The sequence below is a fragment of the Heteronotia binoei genome, chromosome 9 (assembly GCF_032191835.1).
Source record: "Heteronotia binoei isolate CCM8104 ecotype False Entrance Well chromosome 9, APGP_CSIRO_Hbin_v1, whole genome shotgun sequence".
Classification (NCBI taxonomy): domain Eukaryota; kingdom Metazoa; phylum Chordata; class Lepidosauria; order Squamata; family Gekkonidae; genus Heteronotia; species Heteronotia binoei.
The window spans coordinates 93,121,057-93,139,828 of NC_083231.1; the positions used below are offsets into that span (position 1 = coordinate 93,121,057).

General features: G+C 45.3%; 1 protein-coding gene across 3 annotated transcripts in view; it reads left to right on the top strand.

Moving 5' to 3' along the window:
* Nucleotides 1–12,733, top strand: part of LOC132577312 (alcohol dehydrogenase 1-like) — a 105,896-nt gene extending 93,163 nt beyond the window's left edge. For 2 of the 3 annotated variants that reach the window (XM_060247034.1, XM_060247027.1), the window contains 7 exons: nt 3,429–3,570; nt 5,193–5,280; nt 5,383–5,602; nt 7,904–8,164; nt 9,110–9,245; nt 11,921–12,059; nt 12,334–12,733. In XM_060247034.1, coding sequence (XP_060103017.1) covers nt 3,429–3,570; nt 5,193–5,280; nt 5,383–5,602; nt 7,904–8,164; nt 9,110–9,245; nt 11,921–12,059; nt 12,334–12,358 — 1,011 coding nt within the window. In that variant the 3' untranslated portion in view covers nt 12,359–12,733. Of the gene's footprint in view, nt 1–398; nt 524–2,571; nt 2,674–3,428; nt 3,571–5,192; nt 5,281–5,382; nt 5,603–7,903; nt 8,165–9,109; nt 9,246–11,920; nt 12,060–12,333 lie in introns of those variants that run through there. The other variant, XM_060247031.1, reaches the window with a different exon arrangement.
* The last annotated feature ends 6,039 nt before the right edge of the window (nt 12,734–18,772 follow it).

Below are 18,772 nucleotides of genomic sequence, written 5' to 3' on the forward strand. Positions count from 1 at the left end.
ACACAGTCTCCTTTTGCAAGTTGCCCTCATTAAATGGTGACTGCCCCTTTGGGTAACATATCCTTTGTGTAAAGGCACTGCATGATTATGCAGTATTAAATTATCTGAGCTAGAAAGCTTGGATCAGAATAATTTCTTCCCCAAATATATAGAAGTTGTTAATGAGAAAGACAGTTAACTGAATGAATGACTTTAAAAATGACTTATTCTTCTGCCTGTCCATAGTGGTTAAATTTGGATGCCCGTTTGTTCAGAAGAACATGAACTTAATCCAGATAACTGGAAAGGCAACCTTTGGCAATAACAGGCCTCATCAGATTTGCAAATTGGCCCTCCCCTTCAATAGCTAGCCTATCATAGTTTATGTGTGTTGTACCAGGTGGCTTTGGGGGGGGTGGGAAGAGTGGCTTATGTATCTTTGTACCTGTGTGTTTGTGCTAGAACCAAAGTGAAGGAGAAGAGGCAAAGACTTTTGCAGAAGAGTTTGGGGCAGAAATCCTGACACATGGCAACTGCAGGGAAGGTAAGAAACACAGTTCTTGGAGCTCACTCTAAACCAATCGCAAAAGCACATGCTAAAAGTGTTTATATGTCCATGTCTTAGATTGCTCTAAGAAGAATACACTCTTTAAAACTTTCCATTACCTAAAAAAATATTCTGTAGGTTTTATTTATGCAAATTCTTTTCGCGCTGCAAAGATGACACTGTGGAGACTGAGCCCCAGTTTGTGGGTTCAAAACATGAGCCTGCTTGAAAACAAGGGGAGTGAGATTGTCACACATCGATATTTTTTGAAGTTGCTGATGTAACATAGTGGCTAAGTGGGCAAGCTTTAGAATAAGGAATCCCTAGTTCAAATCTTGCCTCGCCCACAAACTAACAAGGTTACACATCTGCTTGTTCTCTCAGCCTCCATCTGCAGAATGCAGTAATAGTGGCCTACATCACAGGGGTGGACTTCTGAGGTTAATGCATGTCTATTGAACACTCCCAGAGCATGCTATAAAAGCTAAACATTGCTACACTGTATCTCAGGGGTCTGTTTTGGATGCCCTTTGAAGTTACTCAAGTAGGACCTGTGAGATCTTTTGGCAGCAGGGTAACAGTGGCATCCTAAGTCACATGTGTAAGGTACACCCTTGTGAGCTCTTGACTTAGAAAGGGATAGTTCTGTTTAGAATGGCACCGTAAGTGGTAAAGGGGATGCTGAGGCTCTTGTGCCCTGTTTTAAGACTCAGCATTACCAATCAGGCTTGAAGGGCTGTGCTTGACTCCCTTCCTAAAAATGGGAGGCATTGTAAGAGCTCAAAGGCAATTTGTGGTTTCTGGATGAGTGGGAGCTGAGCACAGTTCTCCTGTGCCCCTTCCAGGGGGACTTCAAGAACACAAAGGAGCTGCCAGTCATGCTCTGCTCCGTCCTCCAGGAGGGAGGGAGGCTGTTGCACCTGTGGTGCACATGACTCGGCATGGGCATGTGCAATAGTGTTATGGGATGCCATTTTGCCCAGGGACTGTCCAAATCTGCCCTGTTAATTGCAATCATTGTTAATTGTATAACAAGGTTGATTTGCATAAGCTAAGGTTAAAGTCTTCATCAAATGAGTCCCTGGTGAATGATTTTGCAAAATGAACCGTCAGAGAAAAACAGCTCCTATTAATCATGAGTTGCACTTGAACCTCTCTTGGTTGATAAGAAAATGCACTCAAAGCAGAAAACTAATAATATTATTGGCAGATCCAGGTGAGCAGTCATGTTGGTCTAATGCAGAACAAAGTTTGAGTCCAGTGGCAGGGGTTGACCCAAAAAACTGCTGATACTGTGAAGTTTCTATGCTCTGCAATGAAAATATGAGTTGAGATAATGTTCAGTGCATAATTTACTCAGATTCTAACCTTTACATTGTAGGTATCTTAAAACAAGTGAGGTACAGAGAGATTTTATGTAGTTAATCACTTTTATATTTGTCTAATCTGTTTTCCTTTGCTTCTGAATGACCTATGGGTACTTATAAAGACTGACTGAGTTGCACAAACCTTTCTATGTAATATGAGCACCCAGGCATATTTCTTTCATTGTTTGATACATCTCTAATGTGAACACATCCTAAGTGCACTAAATGCCTGCCCAACACAGTACAAGAATGTACTGGTCAAGCACAGAGACTGACTTAAAATTTATTTAAGAGGACCCCTTTCTGGAAGTATTAAAATCTTCATTAAAATGCATTTTAAATGCATTTTCTGATTTCTTCCCTCTGTACTTTCCTCCCCAAAACCTGTTAAATGCAGATTGGATGTTTTTACTGTTTGTCCCAGTCCTGAACTGTGGGAGAACCAGATAGAGTTATAATAGATTTGTATGTGTGTGTGTGTGCGTGGAGGGCCTTTTTCCAGAAATACTAAAATCCTCAAAAAAAATTTGTTTCTTGGTTTTCACAATCATTATCATCATCTTTATTATTTCTTACATTGGATTTTCACCATCTTGGTTGCTTGGAGCCATTACACTGTTCTGAAGGACATCATGGAATTTCTCCTATTGCCTGTTCTGATGATGTACATTTTTACAGGTTATTAAATGCAGAGCTGCAGTCATCTGGAAAGCTGGCCAAACACCTTCTGTTGAAGAGGTAGAGGTGGCACCACCAAGAACACATGAAATTCGAGTGAAGGTAAGCATTCTTATTCAACATAGTTGGGGGACCCTTTTTATTATTCTGATAGGAACTCCCAGGTGGGGACCGGAGATCTGGATTTACACGTGATCTCTAGGTGATGAAGATCAGTTCTCCTGGACAAAACAGCTGATTTGGAGGGTGGAATCCATGGCATTATATCACACCAAGGTCCCCCCCCCCCAATCTACAGGAATTTTCCAACCTGGATTTGGCAAACATAAGTCTCAGTGTTTATTGTAGTGAATGAACCTCTGACAACTTGGTAGGAGTATCAAGAAGGGGGTGGGGTTTGGAAAATATAAATAATATCCATATTTTCTATTAGGGTTCCCAGCCTACCCCTGGGGGTGGGCGTTCCCCTGGTTTTGGAGCATACAACCCACTGGCATGGAGCTGGCCACTGGGGGGATCCCCCAGTTTTGGAGGCCCTCAACCCACTGGCACAGAGCTGGCTGGTGGAGGGATCCCACCCCGAAAAAGCTCCATTGGTGCCGAACAAGCACCAATTGACATCATCGCACCAGGCACATAGTATGGGGGCACTCTAGCATTTGGATAAAAACTCTATGGCACCCTTAATGGGTGGGGGAAATCATATGACTGGGTGATCCTCCATGTGACTGGCTATTTTTCCAGAGGTTATCTGCGTGATGGAGGGTCACACTATTCCTCAGTTGTGTTTTTCAGGACTGGCTGCTTGTAAATGTATGTTCCAGGTGAACATACTTATTGCACTTATTTCCACATAGATAGTGGCCACTGGGATCTGTCGGACAGATGACCATGTAACAGCAGGTATTTTTCCAAACATCAACTACCCAGTGATTGTGGGCCATGAAGCAGCCGGTATTGTTGAAAGTGTCGGACCAGAAGTCACGTGTGTCAAGCCAGGTAAGGATGAAATTCTGCGAGCAGTAAACAAACAGAACCTGAGACAGGTTTGATTTCCAACTCCTCCACTTGCAGCTGCTGGAATCGCCTTGGGTCAGCCATAGCTCTCTTAGGAGTTGTCCTTGAAAGGGCAGCTTCTGAGAGCTCTCTCAGCCCCGCCTACCTCACAGGGTGTCTGTTGTGTGTGTGTAGGTGGGGAAGGTAAAGGAGATTGTGACCACTCTGAGATTCTGAGTATAGGGTGGGACATAAATCCAATATCTCCTTCTTTGTCTGACTTTTTCCTCACAGTGTTGCCACTGTTTCCTGGTGGGTTGAATCCCCAACTTTGCTGGAACCCTTCCACAAAAAGGCATTTATTTCAGGGAATTTTTTTCCCTTGAATTTGGATTTGACCATCCCAATGTATCATGGGGAACACCATGGTTGCTAGCATTTCAGAGGTCCTCTTCTCCTCAGTTGCCAACTAAGGAAATGGCTGGTGAAGATTCCCACAAAATTGTAATGAAAATAGTATTTTATCTGCGATCATTGAACTGGATAAATCAATTCATAGCAGTGTTATTCAGTAATGAAGAAGAACACTAAATATGTCCTCATGTACTTCCTCAGCAATGGAACCTCTTGCTTTGCATATGTAGTGATGTTATAACATCATAATATCATAAAAAAGAAAACACACCAGGAGCTATAAAGGAAGACAAGGAAGAATGAGGAAACAACACAAGTGTGTGGTGTCAAAACCTAGCTCCCCCCCCCTCAAAAAAAACGAAATAAAAGGAACTTCATGGATGCATGGAGAAGGCTACATGAAACCTCACTGCCTGTTTTGTCCCAATGCTATATCATTACACTTTTAAAAATTAGCAGATTGTTCAGAGGACAACCTGAGAGGGGTTGGTGAGGGAGGAGGTGAATACATGACACAGACAACACAAAAGGGCGGGAAGGGGAGGAAACCCAAAATCAGGAATTCCTCATTGGAAAACTGCAAGTTCAGATCCAAAGGGGGGGGGGGGAATAATGGAAAAAGTTGATTAGGAAAACATGGGGTAATGGGGCACTAAATTCAAATCTACTCCTTGGGAAGCAATTGGGGAACCCTACCTTGGCAATCTTTCTCTCGGATCTGAGCTGCTGTATCCCATGCAAGGAGACAGAGAGAAGGCAGAGGGAGAAGACAAGAGAGAAGCCTTTCCCCTCACTTGGGAAGCACAGGGGTTGAACAGTGTTGGGGAAAGACACTTCTACATGTGCAGAGCTACTTTAGTATTTTTAAAAGGCTACAGTTTAATTATTGTTTTAATGATTCTTATATGACTGCTTTCTGCTATTTAGTAGTGAACTTGTGCTGGACCATTTCTCTTTCATCTCCTTCTGCTCTTATCTCTGCTGATTTAAGTATGACTTACGTTCACATAAGTTAAAACTGAAAAGATGAAAAGATTTGTGCTCCACCTGAATGAATGGATACAAAACTGAAAATGCAGTCATGTCGCTTTAAAGCCATTAAATTAGCAGACTGGAATTAATTCAGCAGGGATTGTTTTGTTCAAAATAATGTTTTTAAGTGCTTCATTTAGGCAAGTTTTAACCTAAAACTATTATTTTCCACTTGCAAGGTGACAAAGTCATTCCTTTATGTCTTCCCCAGTGTGGAGAATGTGCCTCCTGTCTGAATCCTAAAACAAATTGTTGCCTCAAAATCCAGTAAGTCAGTTTGAATCCTCTATTATTCATTTGGGCTTACTAATAAGATGCAACAGCTAGTTCAGGTTATGATACAGATGCTGTGTGGGTCTCTTCAAACAGCTTCAGTCAACCTCAGAATCTGATGCCGGACAAAACAAGCCGATTTACCTGCAAAGGGAAGCAAGTGTACCACTTCCTGTGGACAAGCACCTTCTCTGAATACACAGTTATGCCAGAGGCTTCCATTGTGAAGATCGATAACGCCGCTCCTCTGGAGAAAGTCTGCCTGTTTGGCTGTGGGTTTTCTACTGGCTATGGTGCTGCCATCAATTCGGCCAAGGTAGGATCCTTGAATGTGTGTGCTTCCCAGACAGGTAAAGTAAAGTCTTCTTTCTTCCCTGCTGGAGAAATTGTACAGTCAGGAATCACCCTTCAGACTTGTCCTGATACCTCTGGATGCAAGCAGAGCTGAGACCACTCTCTTGATGCCACTAGATTCAGCTTTCTAGCAGTTCTTCTCAGTGGAGTACCAAGGGTTGGATAGGGGCTTGAGGAAGGCCCTGCAAGGGGGCCCTTGAAGCCAATATCATTCTGAGTCCAGCTCTTTCCTTTTAATATTTATTTTAATAAAATAAAAATAAATATTAAAGTGCAGTTCTGGATGCAGCCACTAGGGGCACAGGGAAGTCGCAGCATAGCAAAAAGCACTCTAGGATAAACTTGCATTCCCTTTCTCCAAGACTAAAGCAAACTTGCTTAACAGCAAGCCTCAGATTCAGTGGGAGCTCACAGGAGCACAGCTCCTGCACCTTTCTGAGAGTTCCACCTCCTCCTTCTGAGAGTCCCACCTCCCTGTCCATTGAATAGTAGGTGCAGCTGCATAACAATCCCTGGATGAGCTCCACCACCTATTTTTCTACAAAATGATCCCCGCTTAACAAACTGTACAACCAAGCCAGCATGCTGATAACTGCTACATTAATTACCAGCCTGCAGGTCATTTTGTCCAATAGCCTTTCTCTCTTCCTTTCCTTTAACCCAGCTTAGCCAAATCTTGCTAAGCAGTAGTTAGGGTGTTGCAGCAAGATAAAACCTTTCCCTCTCTTAATTTCTCTCCCTCCTTTCCATATGTTTCTCATTCATTTCTGTCTTATTTTACCTAATTTTTCCATGTTCCCACCCTTTTTTTCACTGCTTGATCTCAAGACCTTCTCATCCCTGTCCTGCTTGGTGACAGAATGTATTTAAGAGCAGTATAGTAGCATCCTGATTTAGATAGCTGAGGCATTCCTGATCTCATTAGACCTCAGAAGCTAAGGAAGATCAACTCTGGCAAGTACTTGGATGGGAGACCTCCTTGGAATACCAGAGCCAGGAGGCAGAGGAAGACTTTATTCAGTCATCTTTTTGAATACACTCTATGCCCCCAGTAGGGGTCAATCACCAGAGATTGCCATTACTTCCAGGTACACACACATACACATAAAAATACAAAAAAGGGAGTAATATAGTAGCAAACCTCTGTTATATTATGAACCGAAGGCGCTGGGTTTGCTGGGCACTGTACATTGCACTGGTTCTGCTGGGCTCTCACCCCACCCCACCCCCCCACCCCGGATTGCAATTCTGTGCTTGACATCAGCTGGCATTGCCACAATGGCACTGGGTTCTGCTGGGCTTGCAAAAATGCCGCCCTCAGTTTCTACTGCAGAGATTCTCTGGTTTGACTTTAGTCATTTGGAAACAATGGATGATGAAAGCAGCTTATTTGGAGGGGGGGCGGGTAGTGTGTTTCTTAACATTCAGTCTAAGTGAAGCTTGTGATCACCAACACTTTTTTTGAGTAGGAATGCACAGGAATGCAGTTCCGGGTGGCTTGGCATCGGGGTGTGACCTAATATTCAAATAAGTTCCTACTTTGTGAAACAATGGTGACATCAGGGGATGTGGCCTAATATGCAAATGAGTGGGTGGCCACAGGAGATGAGGCCTTTTCTGTGGTGACACCTAGGAAAGTCAGCCTCCATGTGGGACCTAGGAATCCCCCAGAACTCCAGCTCATCTCCAGACTACAGAGATCAGTTTCCTTGGAGAAAATGGATGCTTTGGAGGGTGGACTGTATGGCATTGTACCCTACTGAGGTCCCTGGCCTCCCCAGACTCCTCCCCAAAATCTCCCAAGCAGATCTGGCAACCAGTGGTGGCCAGGGGGATCTGGCAACCTTAGTGACAACTCGCTAAGGGAACTCATTCTGCGCAGTTTGCCTGGTACCACTTTAGACTTTTAGGCATACAAGGAACACTTTTTTAAATTATCCCTGATGATAATTAGTGCTTATTCCATATCTCAGTTTCTATGTTTGCTGGCTTTTGATCTCTGTACTTTTTAAAATCTTGGCTGCCTGGTGATAATGAGTGTTTATTCTATCTTGGTTAATTTCTATGTTTGCTGGCTTAAAAAAATCTCTGCTGCTTTTTTGGGGGGGTGGGGGGGTTATATAATTCTCTATAACTTCATCTATTTCTCATGCATTTGAATTTTGGCTAGGAGACAGTCTAAAAAAATTGTTCCAAATAATAGGTAGAGAAAAGGTGTCCTGCAGATCCCAAACCCAGGGCTCTTCTTAATATCCTTTGTCAGGTTGAGCCTGGTTCCACCTGTGCCATCTTCGGTTTGGGAGGTATTGGTCTTTCTATTATCATGGGCTGCAAAACAGCTGGAGCCTCCAGGATTATTGGGATCGACATCAACAAAGAAAAATTTGCTATAGCGAAAGAGTTAGGAGCCACTGACTGCATCTCTCCTAATGATTTCAACAAACCCATTGAGAAGGTGCTTGTGGAGATGACCGGTCTTGGTGTGGACTATTCCTTTGAGGCGATTGGGCATATTGACACAGAGGTGAGTGATTCCTCCTTTCTGTTATCTCCTATGCTCATTTTATAGCTCAGAAGTAGCATCTGATATTACCTAGAATCTTCAAAAAGATGATAGATTAATTACTTTTATGTCCTCTTTCCACATTCCTGAGTAGTATCTGAAATTTTGGCATTTCCTCCCCCCACCATCACTTGGAGATGCATAAGTTTTAGATGTGTATATAATACATGCATGTACAAATTGTCACTTGAGGCTGTTGCCTGGTGAAGTGCTGTTTCCATATTGTGGGTCCCCCCCTCCCTCATTTTACATTGTATACCCCTCCTCCAATAATTTCTGGGAGATTCCATATGATGTCATGCTCTTTCTGAGCATGACCCTTAGAGCGAGGGCTTTTTTGTAGGAAAAGTCCAGCAGGAACTCATTTGCATATTGGGCCACGCCCCCTGATACCAAGCCAGCTGGAACTGCGTTCCTGTGCATTCCTGCTAAAAAAGAAGCCCTGCTTAGAGCTTTCTCCTTTAAGCCGAAGCAAAGAAAGATGTCCTTTGCTGTGGCTCAAAAAGGGAAGTGTGAGGTAACTGCAGGTGGAGTGTTTGTGTGGATTCCTTTCCCACAGCCAATCCAGGAAGTGGGCAAGGCTAAGTTCCACCTTCAAAATGGCAGATCTGAGTTCAGCTTTCCACTCCCCCCACAACCCTTTAACAGGCTTCTCCCCTCTTCCCATTCATGGTTGCGCTGCAGAGTCTCTTTAATCTCAGCTCAGCTGTGAAGAGGCAAAGGGGAGCTGCACGATCATTGGCACATAAGGACTTCCTCACTGATATTACGGAGAGGCAGGGACAGCAGCAAGAGATGCAAGGATGGGGATTTAATAAATCCTGTACTATGCCAAAACTGCAGTGAAAATCTGTGTGGAAGGCAGCATCATCATTTGTGTTTCTTATGTTGTTGTGTGTCCAACAGGTAGCTGCTCTTGCCTCTTCCCGCTTGGATTCTGGAACCTGCGTGCTGGTAGGGGAGCCTCCTTCAGAGTCACAGCTTGCTTTCGATCCCAGGCTGATCCTCACAGGGAGGAAATTGATAGGGTCCATCCTTGGAGGTGGGGATTACTTAAAATGGGTCATCTCATATGATGTCTGTCACATTAACTGAAACAGGATGTACTTTTTAAAAAAAATCTCACCTTTCCTCTAAGAAGCTTAGGACACTGTCTATTCTCCTCCATTTTTTCCTCACAGCAATACTTTGAGGGAGGTTAGGCTGAGGGAAATTTTGATGCCTGAAAGAGAAAATCTGCTTCATTTGACTGACACAAGCCAGGAAGGTTAATGGTAGAGTAGGGACTTAAACCTGGGTCTCCTAGATCCTAGTCCAACTCTCTATCACACTGCCATGGTAAAAGTCATGCTTGTGTTTGGAAAGTAGAACCCACCCTATCATTATGGAAAGGTGAAGCAGATCACCTCAAGGGACCAAGTAGGGATGGTCATGAACAGTTCAGTTTGGGAGCCACCAACCAACACCAAAGAGCCCCACAGGGTGTCTGTTGTGGGGGGAGAAGATATAGGAGATTGTAAGCTGCTCTGAGCCTCTGATTCAGAGAGAAGGGTGGGGTATAAATCTGCAGTCTTCTTCTTCCTCTCAAACATATGACATTTATCCTATGTGGTTCTTATGTTAAGCAAGTTTGGCCACCCCTGCTTTATAGTCATTAGTAGACCATGTTAAAAGTCTGAAAGATATCGGTCTCTGTGAATTCACATGCCATCAGTGTGCTTCTAAGATCAATATTGGTTAGTGTTGCCTTCCCTGAGAGTGACAGAGCTGGCAACCAGATGCTCATGAGCTTTTTCTGTACTGGCTCCACTTCTGTGGAATAAGCTCTCTGTGGAGCTAATAAAGATCACATTGCTGTTGGTCTTCAGAAGGACAAAATTGTTTTGTTTCTGTGAACATTTTAAATGAAGGGGGGGTTTTTGTGTGTTTTGACACCTGACAGGTTTTATGTAAGATGTCTTTAGAAATATGTTACTGATTGCCTTAGGAGGAAAGGTAGGATATAAATGTTTTAAAATACAAATAGAAAGAACCCTGTAGTACAGGGGTGCCCAATGGTAGCTCTCCAGACGTTTTTTTGCCTACAACTCCCATCAGCCCCAGCCAGCATGGCCAATGGCTGGGGCTGATGGGAGTTGTAGGCAAACATCTGGAGAGCTACCGTTGGCCACCTCTGCTGTAGTACATAAAATACTCTCACCTGAATATGAGGCATCTTTTACAAGAAATGGGGCAGATGTGACCCATACCAATATGAGAACCAATGCTCAGTGCGTTTTAGAGCACCTCCTTCCTATAGAATATGTATGCATGCTTACCTTTAAATAGGATGCATATCTGTTGAAGGTTATTTCTACTTGCAGTTGCAAGCAGGGTAGTTAAAGAGTCACAAAATGGTTGATGCTCCCTCATCCACACTTACTTTCCAGTGCATGCCAGATATTGTGAATTCTGTTCTGTGTTAGTCACTATGTGCTAACTATTCATCCTCAACATGAAATGTAAGGATATTCTCATATATGTAGCATATGGTAAATTTTAAAATAACTTTCCCAGTCCTTACCAGCCATAGAGTCATAAAGTTGGAAGGGACCTCCCCTTAAATTCACAGGATCCACATTGCTGTCAAATGGCCAACCAGCTTCTGTTTAAAAACCTCCAAGGAAGGAGAGCCCACCACCTCCCGAGGAAGCCTGTTCTACTGAGGAACTGCTCTGCCGAGAAGATCTTCCAAATGTTGAGCCAGAAACTCTTTTGATTTAATTTCAACCTATTGGTTCTGGTCCTAACTTCTGGGGCCACAGAAAACAATTCCGCACCATCCTCTATATGACAGCCCTTCAAGTACTTGAAGCTGGTGATCCTATCACCTCTTAGCCGCCTCCTCTCCAGGCTAAACATGTCCAGCTCCTTCAACCTTTCTTTATAGGACTTGGTCTCCAGACCCCTCACCATCTTCGTTGCCCTCCTCTGGACCTTTCCAGTTTGTCTATATCCTTCTTAAAATGCGGTGCCCAAAACTGAACACAATACTCCAGGTAGGTCTTACCAGAGCAGAGGAAAGCAATATCATCACTTCATGTGATCTGGACACTATACTTCTGTTGATACAGCCCACTATTGCATTAGCCTTTTCAGCCACCAGTGTCTGCAGGCTGCAGCGGGGGCAACGGGCAGTGGGGTGGGTGCTCCAACTCTTGAGATAATTTGCGAGGGCCCCCCCAAGATTTCAACTGCCTAGGGGGCTCCACAGGGTTTAATCCGGCCCTATCCCCAGCTTTCATCCCCAAATCTCCAGGAGTTTTCCAATCAGGATCTGGCAACCTTACCCTTATCCTCCGCTGTTGGCTGGAGAGACCTGGCAACTCCAGTTATAATACCAAGAAATTGGTTGCACAAAGGCTTGAGCAAGAGAAAATGCATGTGGGGATGCACGAAGTAACAAGTGGCTAAAAAGGTAAAGGTAGTCCCCTGTGCAAGCACCAATCATTTTCGACTCAGGTGACATCGCATCATGACGTTTTTGCCTGTGGTCTTTTCCTTGCATTTCCAGTTGCACAAGAGCTCTAGTCCAATTGGAAATTTTGCACAGGATCTAACCCATTGTTTTTGCTGTTTGTTGGTCATATTCAACAATGTCTTCCCTCAAAAAAAGGAAAAAGAAAGAAAACAAACAAGTGGAACATAGGAACTGAGCTCTTTTGTTTTTTCACCAAGGTTGGAAGTTAAAAGAAGCTCTCCCCAAACTGGTTTCTGATTACATGAACAAGAGATGTAACCCAGATGCATTAATAAGTCACACGTTGCCCTTTGAAAAAATTGCTGAAGGCTTTGAGCTGCTACGTGCAGGTAAAAGGTAATGAACCCACATTTCACTGTTAATTTTCTAAGCCAAAAGAATCTGCTGTTTCTTTGGAAGAGCCCAAGAGGAAAAGATTTATCTTCTGTTTCCATGCATTGAGGGTAGCAGACAAGACTTTAACCAAAGACATACCCCTGGTCACCTACAACCTTGTATATCTAATAAGAGATGTGAACTTGTAAACAGTCATGAATGTGTCTCAAAATATATAGGGCTTTTGTTGAGGATCCTTTTGGAAATACGTCCATCTTTTTTTTCTCTCTTTCAGTATTCGCTGCATCTTGTTGTTTTAAAGGCCCAACAGCAACCAGTCTCTGGGGCATCAGTTCAAGACAGCGTCTGATTCAGTGAATTCTTCACCGACTTGACTATATTTAACAGTCATTGATGCTTAACAAAATTTCAACTAACACTCATATATAAAATGTTAACATTTATAGCCAGAAACAGGGCAAGATTCAAGTTCAGCAGCACCTTAGATAACAACAAGATTTGGGGAGGTATAAGCTTTTGAGAGTCAAAGCTCCCTTTGTCAAAAAGAGGGGATTCTGTGAGGACTGTGGAGGGAAAATGCCTGGTGGGCCTTTGTCGCAGTCAGTCTGACTATGAACTAGCAACTGCCTCAGTATTGCCTGCTGAAGAGAACCACAGGACAATAAAAGAGTGATGAACCCCTTTCTCCATTTGTCAGTCCTCCTACAGCCACGCACATCAGCCCTTGTTGTTCTGGACAGGTTTTGGGACCAGAAATATGCACCCCAAAGAGAGAAAAACAAGCTACAACTTCCATTCTACTCTTTCAGCTGCAACCCACATTTGAAGACATTCTGCTACTAACACATCTTTTGCTTCAGAAGCTTAAATCTCTTGTGGCATCTGATACCCTCCTAGTGGAGCACCTAATGCCTTCTTCTGTAACATCTTCTATTCCTCCCTCCTCCTTAGCCTTCCCTCACAGTCTTCTGTTGATGGATTCTTTCCAGCTGATCACTGACAGTTTAACTGCGTGGATGGATTCTGCTTACATTATGAGTCCCTGCTTCTGCCAGGAGTACCTCACTGCTGGCAGTTAAACATGGCTGCAATGTTTGAAGGCTATTCAGCTATACCCATATATAACTCACACTGAACTGGCCAAAATAAGCTTTGTTGTCCCAAAGTAAGTAATATGGTATGCACACAAAATACAAAACCTAGACTGATTTCTCACTAACCTTATGCCACTCTCACATTTGTCTTCTCAGCACGGCGTCCTTCTGATTTCCCACTATCTGCCCTGGGGTTGCAGCAAAGATCGGTGTTTAATGCAGCAAACAGAAACCGCTAAAAACCAGTTTCGTTTTGCTGTGCTTAAACTCTGATCTTTGCTGCAGCCCCGAAGCAGATAGTGGGAAATCGGAAGGACACTGCACTGAGAAGACAAACATGAGAGTGGCGTAAGGTGAGTGCGAAATCGGTCCCAGTCTTATTTTCAACTCAGTCAATGGGAAGAAAATATTGCTCAGCACTTTTTAACTGCCGATAGTTGCAGATAGTTGCGGCCGGTCTCGAATTTGCCCTTTTTGGGCAAACTTATTGAGAGGGCAGTGGCGTTGCAGCTACAGAGTTTCCTGGAGGATGCTTCTGTCCTTGACCCCTACCAGTCTGGTTTCCGCCCGGGCCATGGGACGGAGACGGTGCTGGTCGCCCTGGTGGATGACCTTCAGCGGCATCTGGATCAAGGCGGCTCGGCGGTGCTGATGTTGTTGGACCTATCGGCAGCGTTCGATACGGTCGACCATCGGCTTCTGGCGTGCCGCCTTGCCGACGCTGGGATTCAGGGGCTGGCCTTGCAATGGCTTTCCTCTTTCCTTGACGGTCGGGGACAAAGGGTGGCGATTGGGGAGGAACTGTCCCAGAGACACACGCTTGACTGCGGGGTGCCTCAAGGGGCGGTACTTTCCCCGATGTTATTCAACATATATATGTGCCCCCTTGCCCAGATTGCCCGAAGGTATGGGCTGGGTTGTCATCAATATGCTGATGACACCCAGCTCTATCTGCTTATGGACGGCCGGCCCGCCTGCGTCCCAGAAAATCTGGACCGGGCGTTACAGGCAGTGGCTAGGTGGCTTAGGCTGAGCGGGCTGAAGCTGAATCCAGCGAAGACAGAGGTCCTTTGCTTGGGTCGCTGCGGCCCGGGAAGGGAAATCCCCCTGCCAGTTTTTGACGGCGCGCCGCTGACAGCGTCGGGCAGGGTCAAGAGCCTGGGGGTGCTATTGGAGCCTTCTCTGACGATGGAGGCTCAGATAGCAGCCACTGCCAAGTCCGCTTTTTTTCACCTTAGGCGGGCGAAATGCGCCCCCTTGCCCAGATTGCCCGAAGGTATGGGCTGGGTTGCCATCAATATGCTGATGACACCCAGCTCTATCTGCTTATGGACGGCCGGCCCGCCTGCGTCCCAGAAAATCTGGACTGGGCGTTACAGGCAGTGGCTAGGTGGCTTAGGCTGAGCGGGCTGAAGCTGAATCCAGCGAAGACAGAGGTCCTTTGCTTGGGTCGCTGCGGCCCGGGAAGGGAAATCCCCCTGCCAGTTTTTGACGGCGCACCGCTGACAGCGTCGGGCAGGGTCAAGAGCCTGGGGGTGCTATTGGAGCCTTCTCTGACGATGGAGGCTCAGATAGCAGCCACTGCCAAGTCCGCTTTTTTTCACCTTAGGCGGGCGAGGCAGTTGGCCCCCTTCCTGGAGCGCGACGACCTAGCAACAGTGATCCATGCTATGGTCACCTCGAGGTTGGACTACTGTAATGCCCTCTACATGGGGCTACCCTTGTGCCGGACCCGGAAACTGCAGTTAGTGCAGAACGCTGCTGCCCGGCTGCTACTAGGGCTCCCAAGATGGGAGCACATTCGGCCGGGGCTCCGGGATCTGCACTGGCTGCCAGTAATATTCCGAGTCCAGTACAAGGTGTTGGTCATTACCTTTAAAGCCCTATATGGCCTAGGACCTGCCTACCTTAGGGACCGTCTCTCCCCACACGTTCCCCAGAGAGTACTACGCTCCGGTTCACAAAATCTGCTGGTAGTCCCCGGGCCAAAGGAGGCCCGTCTAAAATCCACCAGGGATCGGGCCTTCTCAACAGCGGCACCTTATTGGTGGAACCAGCTGCCGGAGGAGGTGCGGGCCCTGCGGGACCTAGGGCAGTTCCGCAGGGCCTGTAAGACAGCCCTCTTCCGGCAGGCCTATAACACCTAACTGATAATGAGAACATCTCTGGATGGAACAAAAATGCTCTTATAGACCGCTGGTTTTATTTTATCTTGTTTTATTAATTATGGTTTTAATTGTACTTGTAAACATTTTAAATTGAATTATATGAATCATTATGTTGTAAGCTGCCCTGAGACACTTCGGTGAGAAGGGCGGGATATAAGTCCATTAAATAAATAAAATAAATAAATAAGATAGCAAGTAGATTGTTTGCAGACCAAAGAAAGTTAGGGCACTGTGCATTTTCCACTGAACTAATCCACAGTTCTCTGCAGCACAACAGAATAGCAGCAGGACTTTTCAAGAGTGGATCTGCCGCGTTTAAAGGAAGTCCCAGCAGCCAATGGTATCCTTGGTGGTGGGAAATGCTGCCAGGGTTCAGCTAACTTAGGTGACCCCATAGAGCTTTCAAGGCAAGAGATGTTCAGAGGCCTTTGCATAGTGACCCTGGACTTCCTAGGTGGCCTTTTATCCAAGCACTAACCAGGGCCAACTCTGCTTAGCAGCCAAAACTTGATGAGATCAGGCTAGCTGGGGCCATCCAGGTCAGTCCACTGTATCCTCACTTGCATAAAACCTGAGCCTGTTTGTGAGGAGGATGGGATATAAATTGAAGAAATAAAATAAATAAAACAGCCATTCTGGATAGCAGCAGTTGCTTGCTCATTGGGACCCTTTTTTTGAGATTTAGGAGCAGGAACACCCATCAAAACTCTGTCAAGTTCAGGGAATTCTTACTAACTCACAGTCAAATGCACACAAAACTTCAAGGTACTGCCTTTTGAAGCACAGTCTTTGCATGAGCCAACAATGAACTCACAGCATATAAATATTTACTTTGTCTTCCTGACAGAGTTTTGTTCCCACCCAGGGAATGGGATATTCTAAATCTGTTGTATTCTTAGAGGTTGTTTGGAGAACAGATGAAGATTAGACTAATGCATCATCAATCTGTTTTAAACCAATATGACTTTCAGGAAGATTCCACAAGCAAGCACCAAGAAACACCACGGTGATATAAATTTTAGTGAATATGTCATGTTACGGTATCACTCTAAAGACCCATGTCAGCTCTCATGTGCAAACAAGTCTCCTGTTTCACTTCAATGAGTTGTGCACACCAGAGCTACCAAGCATGCACGGCCCAAGATGACTTGAACACTCACCAGTTCAGCACACATTCTACTTGACATAAATAGGGAGCCTCTTTTTTTGGCAGGCAGTTCATAAGTTCAGGAGTAGTTTGAACCAGTGTGAATCAAATAATTGCAGGCACAACCCTCAGAGCCAGTTTGGTGTAGTGGTTAAGTGCATGGGCTCTAATCTGGGAGAGCTGGGTTTGATTCCCAACTCCTTCACATGCACCAGCTGATGTGACCTTGGGTCAGTCACAAATTCTCTCAGAGCTGCTCTGCTCAAGAGCAGTTCTGGGAGCACTCTTAGCCCCACCCACCTTACAGGGTGTGTGTTGTGGGGAGGGGAAAGGAAAGATTGTAAACCACTCTGAGACTCTGAGTGAAGGCAGGGTATAAATTAGGGCTACCAAGCCTCCAGTCCGGGCAGGGGTTCCCCGCCCGGGAGGTTCCCAACTTGCCAGCCCACATTGGGCTGGCAGGGGGAGCCTCCCCCTATGTCACCAGCATGGTGACATTGTGCAGCAGCCACTCTAGGCGTTTCCGGGAAAACTCTATGATTTTCCCGGACGCTCTAGTCATTTAGTAGGGAAAACTCTACGGTACAATAGATACCATATAGTTTTCCCCTCCCAAATGGCTAGAGCATCCTGAAAAACCATAGAGTTTTCCCAGAAACACCTAGAGCAGCCATGTGCAACATCACCAGCACGATGACGTCACTTCTGGGTGATGTCATTGTGTTGTGTGCACACAAAGCACACACATGCGAAAGTCCCCCGCTCCAGAACGCAGGGGACTTGGCAACCCTAGTATAAATCCAATCTTTTCCTCTTCCTCCTCCTCCTGCTTCCTCTTCTCAAACACTTCAGTACAATGCAGTCAGTAGGCTTCCACACATGCATCGTCTCGCACAGTCCGTCCCAGTTTCTCCCTTTACGCAGACCTACAGTATATTCAAGGCCGACTTATCCATTAGGCACAGTGAACTCCACAACCTATGTTACTTTTAGGGGCCTATGAAAATGTTTTAATTTCTTTTAAAATCAGAAGGGAAAAAATGAACTGTTAGAGTAAAAAGAAATGTTTTAATTTTTCCCTCATATCAGTAAAAAAATGACATTTTAGGACCCATGAAAACGTATTACAGTTTGCCTAAATCAGAAAAAAATTTGGCCCTGCCTCTACTTGCTGCACACCCATGGTGGGCAGGTTCCCCCTGGCCACCAGCAGAAGATGGGGGGCAGGGTTGCCAGGTCCAGGTTGGGAAATCCCTGGAGATTTGTGGATGGAGCCTGGGGAGGGCAGGGACTCAGAGGAGCACACTACCACACCCTCCAATGCATCTATTTTTCCCCTAGGGAACTGATCTCTGTAGTCTGGAGATGAGATGTCATTCCAGGGGATCCCCAGATCCCACATGCAGGTTGGCATCCTTGTGCTTACCATTCACGACCCTGGGGAGAATCCATTTCACCTACTGGATAGATACAGAAGTAGGGTTGCCAAGTCCAATTAAAGAAAAATCTGGGGACTTTGGGGGCGGAGCCAGGAGACTTTGGGGGTGGAGCCAGGAGACATTGGGGGTGGAGCCAAGAACAAGGATGTGACAAGCATAATTGAACTCCAAGGGAGTTCTGGCCATCACATTTAAAGGGACAGCACACCTTTTAAAATTCCTTTCTTCCATAGGAAATAATGAAGTATAGGGGCACCATCTTTTGGGGCTCATAGAATTGGACCCTCTGGTCCAATCGTTTTGAAACTTGGGGGGTATTTTGGGGAGAGGCACTAGATGTTATACTAAAAATTTGGTACCGCTACCTCAAAAAATAGCCCCCTCAGAGCCCCCAATACCAACGGATGAATTCCCTATTATTCCCTATGGAAATCGTTCTCCATAGGGAATAATAGAATGCCCAGTAGACATTTCCCTCCCCCCCACGCTTTCTAAAAGGGGGGAGGGCCTCCAAACCAGGGAATCCCCTGCCCCCTCCCTCTCTCACACACACACACACACACTTACCAGATCTTCGGATGGTCCAGATGGCATACATCCGAGAGTTCTGAAGGAACTCAAAGTTGAACTTGTGGATCTTCTAACAAAAATCTGTAATCTTTCATTGAAATCTGCCTCCATTCCTGAGGACTGGAAGGTAGCAAATGTCACCCCCATCTTTAAAAAAGGTTCCAGAGGAGATCCGGGAAATTACAGACCAGTCAGTCTGACTTCAATACCGGGAAAGTTGGTAGAAACCATTATCAAGGACAGAATGAGTAGGCACATTGATGAACACGGGTTATTGAGGAAGACTCAGCATGGG